The sequence below is a fragment of the Condylostylus longicornis genome, unplaced genomic scaffold (genome assembly GCF_029603195.1).
Source record: "Condylostylus longicornis isolate FDR11 unplaced genomic scaffold, ASM2960319v2 ptg000048l, whole genome shotgun sequence".
Taxonomy (NCBI): Eukaryota; Metazoa; Arthropoda; class Insecta; order Diptera; family Dolichopodidae; genus Condylostylus; species Condylostylus longicornis.
The window spans coordinates 83,513-101,039 of NW_026578017.1; the positions used below are offsets into that span (position 1 = coordinate 83,513).

General features: G+C 26.8%; 1 protein-coding gene across 5 annotated transcripts in view; it reads left to right on the forward strand.

The window, feature by feature from the left end:
- The window catches only part of LOC129610748 (J domain-containing protein DDB_G0295729), a 71,056-nt gene extending 54,513 nt beyond the window's left edge, over window positions 1-16,543 (forward strand). For 4 of the 5 annotated variants that reach the window (XM_055523430.1, XM_055523431.1, XM_055523433.1 and 1 more), the window contains 9 exons: window positions 653-748; window positions 3,202-3,360; window positions 3,443-3,571; window positions 3,635-3,729; window positions 3,816-3,907; window positions 4,122-4,314; window positions 4,419-4,554; window positions 4,632-4,793; window positions 15,018-16,543. In XM_055523430.1, coding sequence (XP_055379405.1) covers window positions 653-748; window positions 3,202-3,360; window positions 3,443-3,571; window positions 3,635-3,729; window positions 3,816-3,907; window positions 4,122-4,314; window positions 4,419-4,554; window positions 4,632-4,793; window positions 15,018-15,135 — 1,180 coding nt within the window. In that variant the 3' untranslated portion in view covers window positions 15,136-16,543. The remainder of the gene's footprint in view (window positions 1-652; window positions 749-3,201; window positions 3,361-3,442; window positions 3,572-3,634; window positions 3,730-3,815; window positions 3,908-4,121; window positions 4,315-4,418; window positions 4,555-4,631; window positions 4,794-15,017) is intronic. The other variant, XM_055523432.1, reaches the window with a different exon arrangement.
- Window positions 16,544-17,527: the final 984 nt, after the last annotated feature.

Genomic DNA, 17,527 nt, shown 5'->3' on the forward strand with positions numbered 1-17,527 from the left:
TGAAATGAAAAAAGTAGTGTAATTTATATCAGCTTTCAAGTTTAACGCTTTGACAAGTGTAGTAAAGTTGGTAATCATAGGACCATTACCTTTGCAGAATGCAGTTTCACATAATTATTCAATAATAAATGCGTATCAATCAAAACACGATCAGAAATCAGTGTTTAAATCAGTGTTTAACCAGATCCATGGCATTGGTAATTTCCTTACTAAATTGTCGAAATTACAACGAAAACAAAACGCTTATATCGTTGTAAAAATGCTTAATCTCCAAAGATATTATAAACGGCTTAAGTATTAGTATAGCGGTGTCTACACCGCCTATTATATACGCCACCATTGGTATATTGCAGAACATATATATATATATATATATATATATATATATATATATATACATATATATAAGAATGCATATATAGCAAACATATAGTAAGCAAATACTGCTTAAAATTTAAAAATAATAAGCGAAAACAAATATCAGAGTTGAAATAAACATCAAATCCTTAAAATCTATGTGCGAAAACTCTTCCTATGTATTCTGATTTTATAGTTGTTTTTTATTTCCTTCTATAATATAATTTTTTTCCAAAACTTTTTCTATTTTCAATAATGAAAATTTTATAATCTCCCTTATAAAAAACAAATAAAGATATGGTTCACCGCACCATTGCCGATCGCAATCGGTTAAGACACCCAGAGCATCTGGTAGACCAAATCAACTAAGTTTACCACAACAAAGATCAAGGTAAAATTTGTACATAAATCTTAAAATTAGTCGATGTTTTTAGTTTTTGTTTTTCAAATACAAAAGTAAAATATTATAGCATGCAAATTTTTTTAAAAATATTCATTGAAAAACCTCGTTGAAAATTCGTTTTTGCGAAACATTTTCAATGTTTGAAAAGTTTTTATAAACTTTATAAAACTTGAAGAAACTTCTAAAGGTTTATTATGCAAAGCGTCTGGTATAATAGTTTTTAAGAAAAAATGATAGAAAATGTTTTAAAGTTTTTAAAAGCTGCAAATTTTCCATCTGGTTTATTTTTTTATTAAATCAGAATTTTTTCTTTACGTGAAGTAAATGAGACTGTAATTCTTCACTTATACCAACTATAAATTTTCAATAAAATTTTAGCGGTAAATTTTGAATATTTAACTAATGTTTTGATATCTAACAAGTCCCAATACTCAATTTTTTTTACGAAATGTTACGAATTTTTGGCTTCGTTGCTGGTTTTTTCTTTAAATGCCACTGATCGTGTCATATTTTTTATTATTTTTTTCTTTTTTTTTAAGTAAAAAAGAGTTTAATATTTTAAAAAATCTCAGGATGTTATACACATTTTTTAAAAAGCTTCCCATTTAAATTCTATTGCACGAAAAAGAAAGAAAGGTAGGAGGAAAGAAAAAATGAAAAAAAAATTGAAATTCATATTTCAGTATGGTTTCAAATGTTAATGAGGAAGGATGTATGATTTTTCATGCACATTTTTTACTTCCCAATAAGGCAAGTTGAGTAGTGTCGGCTAACAAAAATGTTATTAAAAGTAATATAGGTTGACACATTTCAACAATTTGAACTATCTCATTTCGGTTATTTATACGTTACTTATAAAATTGTTTCAAATAATTTCAGTTAGTTTTTAAGTTATTAAAAATAAATATGTATGTACCTACTTCCAAAAAAATTTTTTTTTAAATAATTATTTTAAAATTATTTAAAACATGTTATATTGAGTGCTTCAAAAATTTTGCTGTTCTCTTTTTTCAAATTTTATTAGCAGGTAAACAAGAGCAATCTATTTATAAAATATCCCTGCATGTGTATGTATGACCTACCTTAATTCTAAACGGAAAGAATATTACATAAAGAATAAAAATTTTAAAATACCTGTTATTTTACAGTCGGAATTTTTGAGTCATTTGGTAAAATACCATTTATTTCAAAAATAAAAAAATACTCAAATCCGGTCATAAAAATATATGATTGTTTTTTCCAAACATTTTAAATATTTTTTTTCTTAGGTAATTGATATACTTAAATGATAGTAAGTTTTTAATATTTTTTTAAATAAAAATAGAGATAAAATTTTGAAGTTTATACAAAATTTGTATTTAAAAAGTAATATTTGATCGTATTTTAGATATTATTTTCTAATTCCCTCTTAAAATTTTTTCTTTACTATGTATTTATATCAATATTTAAGAATTATCTTTCATTAATTATATTTCAAGTTGAACACCACAGTTACTCCCCATATCTTGAGTTAACTTACCCTATGAGAAAAAAAAGCTGTTCACTTAAAAATAATGAAATGCTTTCAGTAACTTTAATAAGTGTGAATTTATTTTAATATTTCTTCTCAAAAAATAGCCACTTCGATTTAAAAAAACCCATATAAAATAAGGTCGTGCTTTCAAGTTTCTCTCTGAGCATTGGGACTTGTTAGATATAAAAACATTAATTTAACATTTAAATAAATTAAAGCCTAAAGCTTTCTTTTAACTCATAAAAAATATGCACAAAATTAAGTACCTGAATTTGTAGCTATATAACGAATTTTTTTTTGGGTTAATTTTTAATAATATTGCGTAAATTTTTATGTAACGAATTAAAAAAAAATATTTTTATAAGTTTTAATAATACGCGTAAATTTTTCTAAAACTTATTAAAAATATTTTTTTCTAATTCCTTTTGTAAACAATGCAAAGCTTTAAATATTACATAGAGTGGTCGAGAACTCGTGTTTAACCTCCCGTGAGCTGATTCCTTGTAACTTTTAGTAAACAAAATTGTTCAATCGTTTAAAATTTGAAAAAATTCTGCATGACAAGTATCCATAATAGGTTAAACTAATGCAATGTTTTGTTGGCACACAAATTACATTACCATCTTCTGCAACTTGGTCATATACAATTTTCTTCTACAAGTTGATCATGGCTCTAGTAAAATTATAATTTATTTATTAAATATTGTTTTTTTTTATTTTTTGCACATAATGGAAGTCTTTACTTGTACTTTTCTTTTGATTTCTTTCCGAAATTCTATGATAACTTTAACACCAGTTTTGCACCACCCTGTACAATAGTATTTAAAAATTAGTGTTTTTCGTTATGCATTACATAAGATATTTTTTTGTATGTGCTATAAAAAATATAAACTTTTTTTTTGTTTTTATTAATTTTTAACTATTTCAGAGTTGCTTCCATGCCGAATACAGGAGTTGAAGAGGAGTATTATAGATTAAGGCATTTTTCAATAACAGGAAAAGGAATAGTTAACAGAGGCGATTCATTAAAAAGTCGTCGTAGTCGCTCAAATAACAGTGTTCGATCAAATAATAGCTCCAATTCTAGGTATACATGTATCATCTTTTTTTATATAAGAAAATAATTTTCTATTTCCGATTTTCATGGTTTTGTATTTAAATAAATGTAGCACCGAACATTTAACTGCCACAATTCAGGGAATACCACCATGTGTTGGTTCAGCAAGAACATCAGCAACATGCAGTTTAGCTTCAAGCAGAGAAAGTAGCACATCAAATCCAGGAAGTGGTCCTTATAGGTTTATAATATATAATTCTTAAATATATTTAAATAATTTACATATTGCGTTTTTACTTTTTAGAGTACTAATGTTAGGCGGTCCAGCTGTAGGAAAAACTTCTTTAATTTCACAATTTATGACTTCAGAATATTTGCACGCTTATGACACAAGCATAGGTTTGTGAAATATAATTCTTTAAAATTTTTAGTTATGTATGTGCACATACGCAAAAAACTCATGATCAATACTTTTCTTAAAATAGATGATGAATCAGGTGAAAAATCTGTCAATGTCTTACTAAACGGCGAAGAATCCGAATTAATATTTATTGATCTTGCTAGCACAGAAATTTCGGTAAGAATTTAGTGATATCTGTGTATAAATAAAAATTGTAATACATATATGTACATATATATATATATATATATATTACAATTATTAATTTATACATATATGTACATATTTATATAATATATTTAAATATTATATAAATATTAATATTATTAAATATATTTATTATATTTATTATCAATTTTTATATCGTTTTATTTAATTATTATTTCCTTAGCCCGAAAATTGGCTATCAAACTACGATCCTCATGGCTATTGTATAATATACTCATCAGCAGATCGTGATAGCTTTAGTCTTGCTGAATTAATTTTACAATCACTTTGGACAACAGAGAATATTGCGCAAAAGGCTGTTATATTAGTAGGTAACAAAGCAGATCTAGCTAGAAGTCGAATGATAACGTCAGATGGTACGTATTTATTTAAAATACTAGTTTTAATGTATATGTACATAAGTATAGGTCCTTTATTTAGGTTATTTTACATTCCATTTCGTTTTATTTTCTTTTAATAGAGGGAAAATCTATGGCAACAGCATATGACTGTAAATTTATCGAGACATCCGTTGGTATTAATCATAATGTAGATGAACTTTTAGTTGGATTGTTATCACAAATTCGTTTAAAATTAGAAAATCCAGAAAAGTCAAGGTAACATACACGCATATATATAGAGATTTCTATTTTACAATATTATTGTCTACATATTTTAATTTCAAATATTTTAGGGATTTATTTAGAAAAAGATCGTCGAGGAGAAATAAAAGGGCATGTTCGCCATTAGGCGTTCCTTGCCTTAGTGGTGCTAATAATCCAAGCAATCCAAGTTCCCCTATCGGGCCTAGTCCGACTATAACAGATGGAACACCACCACGTAGTATTCAATGCAGGTAAAACTATAATTAATGTTAAAAAATTTATTTACTATTTCAACGCAAAACCAATTGAGGAAAAAGTGCATTAGCTTTAAGTTGGTCTTTTCTTCAACATTAAAACTTAAGTCAACTCAGTTGTTTTTGTGCAAACTCAAAAATGTAAGTATTATAGGGCGGTTATATTGATAACTTCAACTTACAAGGAATATTTCATAGCAACTGATTGAAGTGATAATACAGATCGATAGAAATTAAATAATCAATGATATTGCTGTAAAAATTTTTTTTTGGATTTTTGATTTAAGTACTTTTCCCTCGAAGCCGAAAAATTTTCGTTAGATTTAAGGTTTTACAACCATTTTTTTTTTAAATAAGCTTTCTGAACGGCTGATAAAAGCGCTTATAACTTAATGTGTCTGCTTTTTCTTAAATCTAATTATAGCAACCATAAAAATTCCATCCGAATTTTTTTCAAATTTATGTGGTCAAATATAACAGATTTTTTTTCTTACAGATTAATTAGAAAAAACTTTATAAAATTCATATGAAAACAAACTGATAACCGTAAAAAAATATTTTTGTACTTTTTTTTGCAAAATCGAAAAAGGTTAAATTAAAAAGGAAATTGATAATTTGAAATGGTTTTATGAAATCCAAATCTTTAAGTTTAATGAGAGTTATTATTATTTGCATAAAAATGAAATTATTTCGCATCCACTTTTCTGATAACTATAATTACCGCCTAATATGAAATAAATAAGGTTCATGATGCATTTCGTTTTCAATATGGTTCTTTTTTACTGATCGTGTTGCATACAATAAAAATTGTTGTGGTAGCACTTAATGCTATAGTGATGGTTATGTGATTGTACATGTTATGTTATAAACATTCTTCTTCACGGTAAGGAAGCGAAAAAAAAACTATTTTTAGGGAGATGTCTGTCGGTTTTTCTTTCTGTAAAAATTGATCAATTGTCGAGATTTCAGGCCTCGGGAACTGGATCCCAAAAACGATCTTTGGATCTTTGAGCAGTTCGGCCCAATTTTGCATATTTACCCAAATAAAGAGAAATAATCAATCAATTTTCTAGAAAATTTATATTTGAAATCGGGATATTAAAACAAGTTCTTGAATTTGTAGAAAGCTCATGGCTCGAAAACCAGTTTTATATTTTTTACCATATCTGTGAAACTAATTGATGTAATTGCTGGATTTTTTATATTTGAGTTGTCTCCGAAAGTACCTGACGAACTTTAAAAGGAATTTGGATGGCACAAAGTGAAACTCTGCTAAGAGCCAAATTTACAATTTTCTGTGTATGTTCCAGGCTTTACTTTCTTAAAATTGGAAAGTAGGGTTAAAATGAATTTTAATAATCTTTTGTAACACTTTCGTTAAACTAGAGAATACACATTGCTGTCGGTTATGTACTGACCACACCAGCCTTTTTACCGACCGTATTGTGTATACAATAGCTAGGTTATGTGAAGGCAACAAATTTTGCATATTGAGTTTTCGGTGGGAATGCACTTTTTCATAGTAGGGAAGTGCAAGTAAACTATTTTTAATAACCTGTCGGTCCGTCAGTCTGTTTGTGTGCAACTTTTGTATTATTTGTTATTTTAACAAATCACAAAAAAGTTAATTAATTTCCTTTTCTTCTTTAATTTATTAATTAATTTCCTTTTTCTTCGATTAATTAAAACAATTTTAATATTAATTGTTATATTTTTTTTTTATTTTATTAATTTCTTTTTCTTTTAGTTATTACAAAAAAATAAAACTTAATTTAATTATATATCCACTTTTCAAAAATTATTTAATATTCTTTTTTTTTCTCTCGCTTAATAAAAAAACTTTTTATTCAAACTTAATTCTTTGACAATCAATTTTCGACTCTCAATTTTTAAGAAAAGAAAAATTAAACCAAGTTATAATTTTTCCTTGCTTTTACAAAAAATATTTAAAAGCAAAATTTGTTTTTACTTTTTTCTTTTTTTATTTTACATTAGGAAACCAATTTGCTGAAAAGAATTATTTTTTAGATTTTTATTTTTTTAGAAATATTTTCACACGAAATTATTAGATTTTTATTTTTTTTTTAGAAATATTTTCACACGGAATAGTTTATTAAGCGATAATTTCAATGCATAAATTTTATACAAGAAACAAAAAGACTATATTAAATGTTTGTAATATTAGATTCTATTTTTATTAGTTATGTAACATAACTCTTAGTACGACGGCTTAAGCCAACATGTGTGATTTAAATAATAAAAAAACAAAACGAGAAAAACAAAAAGTATATTTTGAGTTATATTGAAATGCGATATATCATTAGAAAAAACAAAATAAAGAAAATAAAAAGTATCGCTTAATTAGTATTGTCTATACTGGAAGAGGATATATAACTCCCCCCTTATTAAGCTTGATGTCCTCCTGGACATCACTTTTTCTTGATGTGGTTGGTAATTGGTTAATATTTAATCCCACAGCATTTTCTTGAACTTTTATTTTAATGCATTTTGATTTCCTTTGTTTTACAAAATATAAAATTGGTATAGTTAATGCCATAGTCAGCAAAATTACAATTAGTATATATAAAATTTTGTTATTATTTTCAAATGACATTTTTATTTCTTCAATTTTTTTTATGTTTTCAATTTGTTTTAAGTGGACATCATTTAAGTTTGCTTTTAATTCTATATGATCTATAATTAAATAGTTTGGTAACATGATATGTTCAAATATATAATTTTCTTTATTTGTAAATACAATATTATTTAATTCAATAGAACAGTTACTAAATGTAATTAGATGATTTTTGTTTAAAATATAAGTAATATTATTAACAGAGGTTTTTAATATTAGGTTTTCTGCGTTTTTTACTAATATATTGTTTGAGGATATTTCGATAATTTTTAAATTTTTTTCAATTTCTTTAGTACATTTGTTAACCTTATATTTAACTAAATTTTGAATACATTTGTCAGCAATTTTTAAATTTTTTACGTACAAATTATTTTCATCGATAAAAGTTTTATTTTTGTGTGTAATGAAATTCGAATTTATTAGAGAAATTTCTTTAAATTTATCGTTAGGTATTTGTAAAATTTTAATTTTTTGTGCTAATTGGTCAGATAAATTTGGGATTGAGATAACGAAAATTAGTTTCTCATCCCTTTGAAATATTGAACTTTTAATCTCTTGATATTTAAATGAGTCTATTTCATAACGTTCTATTTCATCTGATGTTAGTATCGAATTAGTCATAATTCCGTGTTTCGCGAATGCTAGGTTACCTTGTATTTTATTAATTTCTTGATTTAGAATATTAATATTATTTAAGATTTGTAAGAATCGAATTTGTTTAATATATTGGCGGTTTTATTTTCTAAGTCGTTGTTAATTTTGATTTGTTGGTTTATTGCTGCTATTGAATTATGGTTATTTAGATCCACCTGGTGAAGATGTAATTCGATTTCAGCTCGATCATCGCTATCCATAGTGCCGAATAACCATCCTAATGTAGAACCTCCAAAATTAATCAAACCCCGTTTCTTTCTATGTATTATAAGTGTTTTTATGTTATGAGATGTTTTGTTTACTTGGGTTTGTAATTGTTTAATAATATATTGGTCTTCAGGACCTTCGAAAAATGTGTTGATAGATTGTTCGATTTTTATTAGCGTCTCTTGCAAGTTATTTGTGTCTATTACGTGAAGTATTTTGGTGTAATTTTGTATTAAAGGAGTTTCGTGTAACTAGAGGATTTGAAACCCCCCATGAGTGTCAAGTTTTTCTAACCGCAAAATTGCTTGTGTAGAGTTTATAAAAAGGAGCAGAAATGTTAAAATAAAAATTTTATACTTGTGGGTTTGTATTTGAGGTTTGACCTTGTGGTGTTGTATTTTGACGTGAAATGAATTTAAATTTCCTTTTAATTCTAGAAGGATGAATATTACGGTTATTATTATCTATTAACTTATTGTCTTCCCGTCGGCTTTCGATCTGAATATACCTTGGGGCGGTTTTGTATCTTTCTGTTTCAGGGTTCTTAACTAAAATTTTACCAGAGTCTTCTGGCTTGAATTCACTTCTATTAATGTTCAGTCTATTTATATTAATTATTTTTTTTCTATGAATTAAATTTCTAATTTGCTCTAGGTTTGAAACTTTACCGTTTAGAATATCAAGTGGTCTAACTTCAATTGTCGAGTGGATTGAGTTATTATATTTTTCCACCGCAAGAAAAACCCTATGAATTGTATTTAGTTTGCATTTTTTTGTTTCAAATATTCTAAGATGTTCGTTAAGAGTTCCATGAACTCTCTCAATGTCAGAGTTGCCCGTGTGGGATCTAGGTGATGTGAAATGAACTTCGATATTTTCTTCCCTACAAAAATCTCTCATATTAAGGCTATTAAATTCGTTATCTAGTACAAGTTTATTGGGTTTTCCTAATATAGCAAATCTAGTTCTAAAAAGATCTATAATAGTTAAAGCATTTCTGTCAGGTAAATGTTGAACCATTAAGTGCTTCGAAAATTTGTCGAAAGTTGTCAAAAAGGTCAGTTTGTAGCAATAAAAAACATCGCCGCAAACAATGTCATTAGGTTCGTCAGGAGTTTCACTTATTTGTAGTTTAGTTTTTTGTGGGTGGCGATCATATTTTGTTTTATTGCACATATTGCAATTGTTTATAAATTTATGGATTATTTCCTTAATTTTTGGGAAGAACCACCTTTTTCTAATTTGATTGAAATTTTCAATTATACCCCGGTGGTTCGAGTCGTTGTGAATTTTTTCTATTATTTCTATTGCTTTATTTTCGTTGGGAATATTTTCTGCTTGAGTTGAACATTTATAGAATTTTATATTATTATTATTTCCAAATAGCTCGATTAATTTTTGTTGTAGTATATTATATTTTTCGTCACCCAATTTTGAAAAAATACCAATTTTTCCCTTTTTTATAACACGACGTAATAGGTCGTTCAAGTAATTATTGTCGTTTAATTCATTTTCTGATATATATATTAATTTATATTTGCCATATAATCTCTCTGTTTCACGTTCCCTTTGAGGAACGATGTGAATCTGTGTAAGGTATTTATTAACTATATGGTCTACGATCGGGATGTGGTCGCGCAAATCTTCGACCCCACTATGAATTGTAGCCATGTCAGTGTCGTTTTCCCTATTTACATTTTCAGATATGTCATTTAGATTTATTTCTTGTTTATTTGTATTTATTCTGCTGAGAAAATCAGCAACCCTATTCTCTTTGCCTCTTAAATATTCTATGTCGAACTCATATTCATTTAACCTGATTTTCCAACGTTGTAATTTGGAATTGGGTTCCTTGAGTGAAAGTAACCACGCAAGTGGTTGATGGTCCCTTCTAATAATAAATTTAGTGCCATATAAGTATGGGCGAAAGTATTTGGTTGCCCAAACGATTGCGAGAAGTTCTCTTTCTATCGCAGAATAACGAGTTTCATGCTCGTTAAAAGTTCGACTTGCAAAGCAAATTGGGTGTCCATCTTGTGAGAAGACGGCACCAATTGCAAAGTTTGAAGCATCTGTTGTTAGTATAAATTGTTTTTTAAAATCTGGATACCTTAAAGTCGGATAATTCGTTATAAGTTCTTTTAATTTCTCAAAAGACAAAACGTAATTTTTTTTATGAATGTCAATTTTGTTATCTTTTTTCAAATAATTAGTCATGGGCTTAGCTACCGCAGCGTAATCTTTTATGAATTTGCGGTAGTACCCCGTAATGCCAAGGAAACTTTTTATCTGTTTTCTAGTCGTAGGTAGTTTGAGTTCTTTGATAACCCTCACCTTATTGTCATTAGGCTTTATACCATTAGGCGTGAGGGTATGACCTAAATACTCAGTATTTTTTGAAAAGAAATTGCATTTCTCAATCTGTATTTTTAAATTGTACTGTCTTAGTCGTTTAAATATAATGTTTATTGCTTCCAAATGTTCCTGTAGAGAAGTCGAAAAAATCAATATGTCGTCCAGGTAAACGACGCAAATTTTATTTATTAAATCTCTTAAAACATGGTTCATGACGCGTTGGAAGGTAGCGGGGGCATTTCTCAGCCCAAAGGGCATACGAAGAAATTCGTAGTGGCCCTGGGGGGTCGAAAATGCCGTTTTACACCTATCCTTTTCATCAACTAAAATTTTGTGGAACCCTTTCGCCAAGTCCAAAGTGGTAAAGTATTGAGCTCTACCCAACTTGTCAAAAAGGGAGTCCATATTCGGAATAGGAAATTTGTCGTCCGTTGTAATTTCGTTCAATTTCCTATAATCGACTACGATTCTCCACCTAGGTTAACCTGGGTTATCCATTTTCTTTGGAACCACCCAGATCGGAGAGCTATATGCGGAATTACTAGGTTGGACTATACCTTGAGTGATCATTTCTTTTACTTATCTCTCTACTTCAATTTCATGTATTTTAGGAAAACGATATGTTTTCGAATATATTGGTCGTGAATGTTTTGTTATAATTTGGTGTTTTACTTCGTTTATATGTGTAAGAGTATCTTCCTCTTTATAAAATAAATCATTGTTTTTTGATAATATCCCTTTTAAAATTTTACATTCTTCAGTGTTCATATGTTCAGTTTTTAAATTTCCAAATAAATCGCAATGGTTCATATTTAAAATTCCTAATTGGAAAACTTCATTATATGGGCAAGCATATTTAAATTTGGTTTTAATACCATAAACTTCGATCGCATTTTCTAATAAATCGATCCTGGCACCAATTGGTGTAAGCACATTTTGGCCTAAAATGGCTTCGAAATTTTTATTCTTTAAATTAAAAACTTTCCAACTCATCGTTCTATTTTCGTTAAATTCGGAAGGAGTTTTCGTGATAATTTCACGCCGTATAATTCTATGTCCCATTAAGGTAGCTAAATAAATGGGCGTTTTTAATTGCGATTGCCCTTCTACTGGAAAAATATTTGGATTTATTATTGACATAGCAGCACCAGTATCTATAAGACAATTAATTTTCATATTTTCTATGGTAAGTTCTGCTATGGGTAATTGGTGGTGAGGCGTGAAGTTCGAAAATTTTCTATGTTACGCGAGTTTTCCGTATTATTATTACGTTGGCTTGAGTTATTATTGTGGTTGGTTGTATTATAATCGACCTCCATTGGTTCATAATTTCGATAATTATTTCGCGGTCTTTTATTATCAAAATTAGTATTTCTGTTTGTATTTGTGTCATTTGGAAAAAAATTTTGAGAATTTCGGCTATTATTCGAAAAAAAATTTCTATTAATTTGGTTATTATTCGAAAAAAAATTTCTATTATTTTGGCTACGATAACCACGGTCGTTATTATTATTATTAGAGAATTGGCTGCGATAACCATGGCAATCATAATTGTTAAATCTATCGCTGTTATTATTTTGAAAGCTGTTACTATTATTATGAAAATTATTATTATTGTTATAATTGTTACCGCGACTGTAATTACTATTTTGAAAATTGCTATTGGAACGAGTTGACCTAGCATTTACACTGGAATTATTACGACTAACCGTAATTCCGGTTTGTAATAATTCGTTATAAGCTTCTTCCAAGCTTTCGACATTTTTTGTTCTTAAATAAATAGAGTCATTCCTATTTATTTTTGAAAGGAATTTCTCCAATATACTACTTTCATTACACGTCGGTTTGTAATCAATAGGTTTTAGAGTATGGTACTTATAATTTAGTTTGTCTAATATATTACTAAGATCGTGATAAATTTGGCTTACCGTTCGGAATTAGACTTTTTCTGCTTCTTCCTTCAATTTTAGGTATGTTTCTTGTACCCCAAATGATTTAATGAGCTGTGCTTTTATTTGTTCCCATGTTGCCTCGTTGAGTCTCCTAATGGATATCGCCGCTTGCCCTTGGATTTTTCCGAGCAATATCCTCAGTACATATTTTTTGTGTTCTGCGTCGGTTAACATCGTTGTTAAAGACTCCACTTCGTTGATGAAACTGGATACCTCGTAGTGTCCAGTACCGGTGAATTCTGGGTCACTTCTGGCTTCCCTTACCACATCACTTAAGGTAAAGCCTGAGAGTACCATTTTATGATTATTATTTTGTATTTTTAATTGTTGAAGTGTTAATGCAATTCCGCCTAAATCAGAATCGCTCATTAAGTATAAGTAACAGGTTATTTATTTCTTTTTACCGATAAATACTTGAAAGTAACACTGTTCACTTTTTATAATAATGATAATAACTCGAATACAGTATAGTAAAATGATTGTTTTTTTGTAATTCACTACTTATTTATTTTATTTATTTTTTTTTTGCAAAGTTAATAAAATATTGTTTTCGCGAACTGTTTTTTATTTTTTTCTTTTTTATTTTTAACTGTATTTCGATTTGTTATTTTTGTTTTATTATATGGAGCAGTGTCGGTATCCTACCGACTGCGCCACTTTTGTATTATTTGTTATTTTAACAAATCACAAAAAAGTTCCTGTTACTATTTATTAATTAATTTCCTTTTTCTTCGATTAATTAAAACAATTTTAATATTAATTGTTATATTTTTTTTTTATTTTATTAATTTCTTTTTCTTTTAGTTATTACAAAAAAATAAAACTTAATTTAATTATATATCCACTTTTCAAAAATTATTTAATATTCTTTTTTTTTCTCTCGCTTAATAAAAAAACTTTTTATTCAAACTTAATTCTTTGACAATCAATTTTCGACTCTCAATTTTTAAGAAAAGAAAAATTAAACCAAGTTATAGTTTTTCCTTGCTTTCACAAAAAATATTTAAAAGCAAAATTTGTTTTTACTTTTTTCTTTTTTTATTTTACATTAGGAAACCAATTTGCTGAAAAGAATTATTTTTTAGATTTTTATTTTTTTAGAAATATTTTCACACGAAATTATTAGATTTTTATTTTTTTTTTAGAAATATTTTCACACGGAATAGTTTATTAAGCGATAATTTCAATGCATAAATTTTATACAAGAAACAAAAAAACTATATTAAATGTTTGTAATATTAGATTCTATTTTTATTAGTTATGTAACATAACTCTTAGTACGACGGCTTAAGCCAACATGTGTGATTTAAATAACAAAAAAACAAAACGAGAAAAACAAAAAGTATATTTTGAGTTATATTGAAATGCGATATATCATTAGAAAATACAAAATAAAGAAAATAAAAAGTATCGCTTAATTAGTATTGAAATTTTGTCTATACTGGAAGAGGATATATAACTTGCACGCGTGTATCTCAAGTTCAGCTGAAACGATTTTGATGAAATTTTGTATGTAAGTTTATTTCGACCATGGCACGGAGTGATCAACTTTTGGTCGAATATCAGGCCTTGGGAACTGCACTTTTTAGCGGGCCTGTTTTACATTTTTGACCATTTTGAAGAAAATATTCAACCAATTTACTTGAAATTTTATATATAAGCTTCACTAGACCGTCCGCGAAACCTCCTAAATTTTGGAAGAAATCAGGTATCAGCAACTGGACGGCCAAATATACATTTTTGTGTATATAAAGAGAAATAATCAACCGCTTTCATTGAAATTTAATATTTGAATTCCTCGTGTTAAAACAATGAACATATAAATTTTTTGGAAAGATCAGGGCTCGAAAACTGATTTGCGGGCCGATTTTACATTTTTCACCATATCTACGGAACGAATTGATAGAATTTCTTGAAATTTGATATTTGAGCTCTGGTTGTTAGCGAAACTAACTGGCGAGCATTTCAAACAATTCCGGTAATACAAAGCGAAATTCTACTAAGAGCCAAATTTACATTTTTCTAGGTTATGTTAACTATAAGCTTACTAATGTCCTAAAAATTGAAAAGAAGTATTTAACAGACATTTTTATAATATTCTGTAACATTTTCATTTAACTAGACAATACACATTGCGGTCGGTTATGTGCTGACCACATCAGATTTTTTAAATTTGCATTCATTTGTATCGTAATTTAGGTATAACATAATGAAGAATTCTTTAAAATATCTAGATTACGTTGTCAAATAATTGATAAAAATCCTTACATACTAAATTTGAAATTTTTCATGAAATTTATTAAAAATAATTTTTTTATAAATAAATTTATAGGAATATTTTGTCATATGTATATATCACATGAATATGCACATAAGTATACGTTTTTTAATATAAAAATTTGATTTTTCTTATTTTAGTCCACGTAAGTACAGAGGATCCAGAACATCAGCCAGTCTTAAGGTAAAAGGATTACTGGGAAGAGTATGGGCTCGAGATTCAAAATCAAAAAGTTGTGAAAATTTACATGTTTTGTAAATTGGAAAAAAATTTTTGTTAAAATCAATTACATCAATATTATTTGTTTTTAGTTTTAAAAAACTCCCATATAGCATTATCAGAAACAGAGAACAAATAAATTATTATTTTTTTCTAAATATTATTAAGAAAAAGACATTTTTTAAATTATGTTAGGTAACACAAAAAAAAATATACCGTATTAATCCCTAGTTAAAAATTTTTGTTATTTAATAAAAAAATATTTTAGCATAAATATTTGAGTGTTAAAATGTATTATTTAGTTCTAAAATCAATATTAAAAAGAAAAAAATAAAGTAATTTATTCTAAGACTAATTTAGAAAAAAATCGACAATATTTTTTAGAAAAATACGATAAGTTTTTTGTTATTTGGCATGACCCAAATTATGATACTGTGAAAGTATTGATTTTTTTGAACAAGAGTATTAAATTGCTTTTATTAAAGTAGATACTGTTAGAAATTAAAATTAATTTAACAAAGTTTGAAAAGTTAAAAGTGAAAGAAAATGGGTAGTATAAAATAATAAAATAAATGCACGTTACATATTCAATACTTTTTTACAGTTACAATATATGCTTAATTATTTTATTATCAATATAATTTTTATCTGCAAGTCTCAGAATGTAAAGTTAGCAATATACGATAAAATGATGTAATCAAGAATGTATAAAATTATTGCAGCTTTATTATACTCCATAAGTTAATAATTACCTACTTTCAAATTAGCTTAATCGTGTGATGAAAATAGCAGAATCTTATAATACGAGTATATATTAAAAATAGAGAAATTTTATATTTCTCTATTTTTTCTTAGAATAGAATAGAATAGAATAAGTTTTTTCTTAGAATAGAAGAAAATGAAAATATAAATATTGAGACATAAACTTCATTAATCACGATTTTTGTTTATTTAGTTTTTATAACGTAATTGTTATAGTTTTACAGTTTAAGTATTTTGTTTTAGTTTAAAAATGTAAAAGATTATATTTTTAACTTATTTTATAATATTTCAATATTATTTTTTTATGAAAAAAATATTTTACTTTTATATACATAATAATTTTGTTTTATCTTCTTTACATAATTTTAACCTTTTTTATACATTTAGAAAATTAGCAACACATTATTGAACTTAAAAATCCTACTTGCAACTACTTTCAGGCTGGCTCTTTAATCAAAATGCCCGGCATAACTCATGAAGATAAGAATTGTCCCGTAATGTATAAACTAATTATGTACCATTCAAGTTTAAGTATGGGCACCAGGGGTTCCTTACATTAGGTCTGTTTGGGATGAAACTTGGAAAAATTTTAAAAAGAGAAACAATAACAAAATTTCTCGTAAAAAGAAAAAAAATTCTCATTTAAAAAAAAAATAAACCAGGCGAAAAACTTGAAAAAACCTTTCAAAAGCTTTAAATATGTGATAAACGTCTAATTTCAAAGTATTTATCAAACATATACAAATATTTTTTGGTTACACCAAAAACCGAAAATTTTGATTTCGAGTTATGAAAGTGTAAAACTTTTATAACTATAAAACCATTTGTGAACCCAGTTTGGTTGTTTTATTTTTAATTGAAAAGTTTTAAAAAAAAAGGTATTGTTGATGAAAAAATTTAACATAATCAAGGAAAGCATATCCTTCGACACCCGTAAGATTTTAAAAGTATTTAAAACACTAAATTTTACTTTAGAAAAATTGGAAAAACTTTGAATATTGAGAAAATTAAATTTTGTTCAAAGAGAATTATCCCATACACTTTGCATGCAATAACTTATAAAGTTTTTAAAAACTTTCTTATACCAGACTTTTTCTACTTACAAGAGGAAATGAAATTTTCAACTGAATTTATTTATTATTTGGTTTTCACAAATAACAAATTTGAATAGAATTTTATATATACATAATTCCATATATATGTACAGGCGATCAAGCTCAGAGAACAAATCAAAAACAAGTTCCAAATTTATATGGAGTTTAAATGGAAGGTGCGTTGCAATTTATTTATATGATCAATATTTTTGACTTTACTAATTCTACAGACAACCTTTCTTGTCTTCTAAAGGGGAAGGGTACTGATTACAGAGTAAAATTTTGAATAAAAAATAGAATTTAAAAATAAATTGAAAAAAAAAACAACAAAAAAGTAATAATTAAAAAAAACTATACAAAATAAAATAAGACTATAAAGATAAATTTCACAAAAAAAAATATAAAAATATTTCAATCGGCATACTTCGAAAACATAAAATATTTAAAAATTGTTTTGTATTTTTTTCCCATTCAAAATTTCGAAAAATATTTTCAGCTTGTTTGAAATGCAGCATAAAAATGCTGTTTTTAATGATGTAAAGTTTGTTGAAAATTAACGTTTGCACAGAACTTTA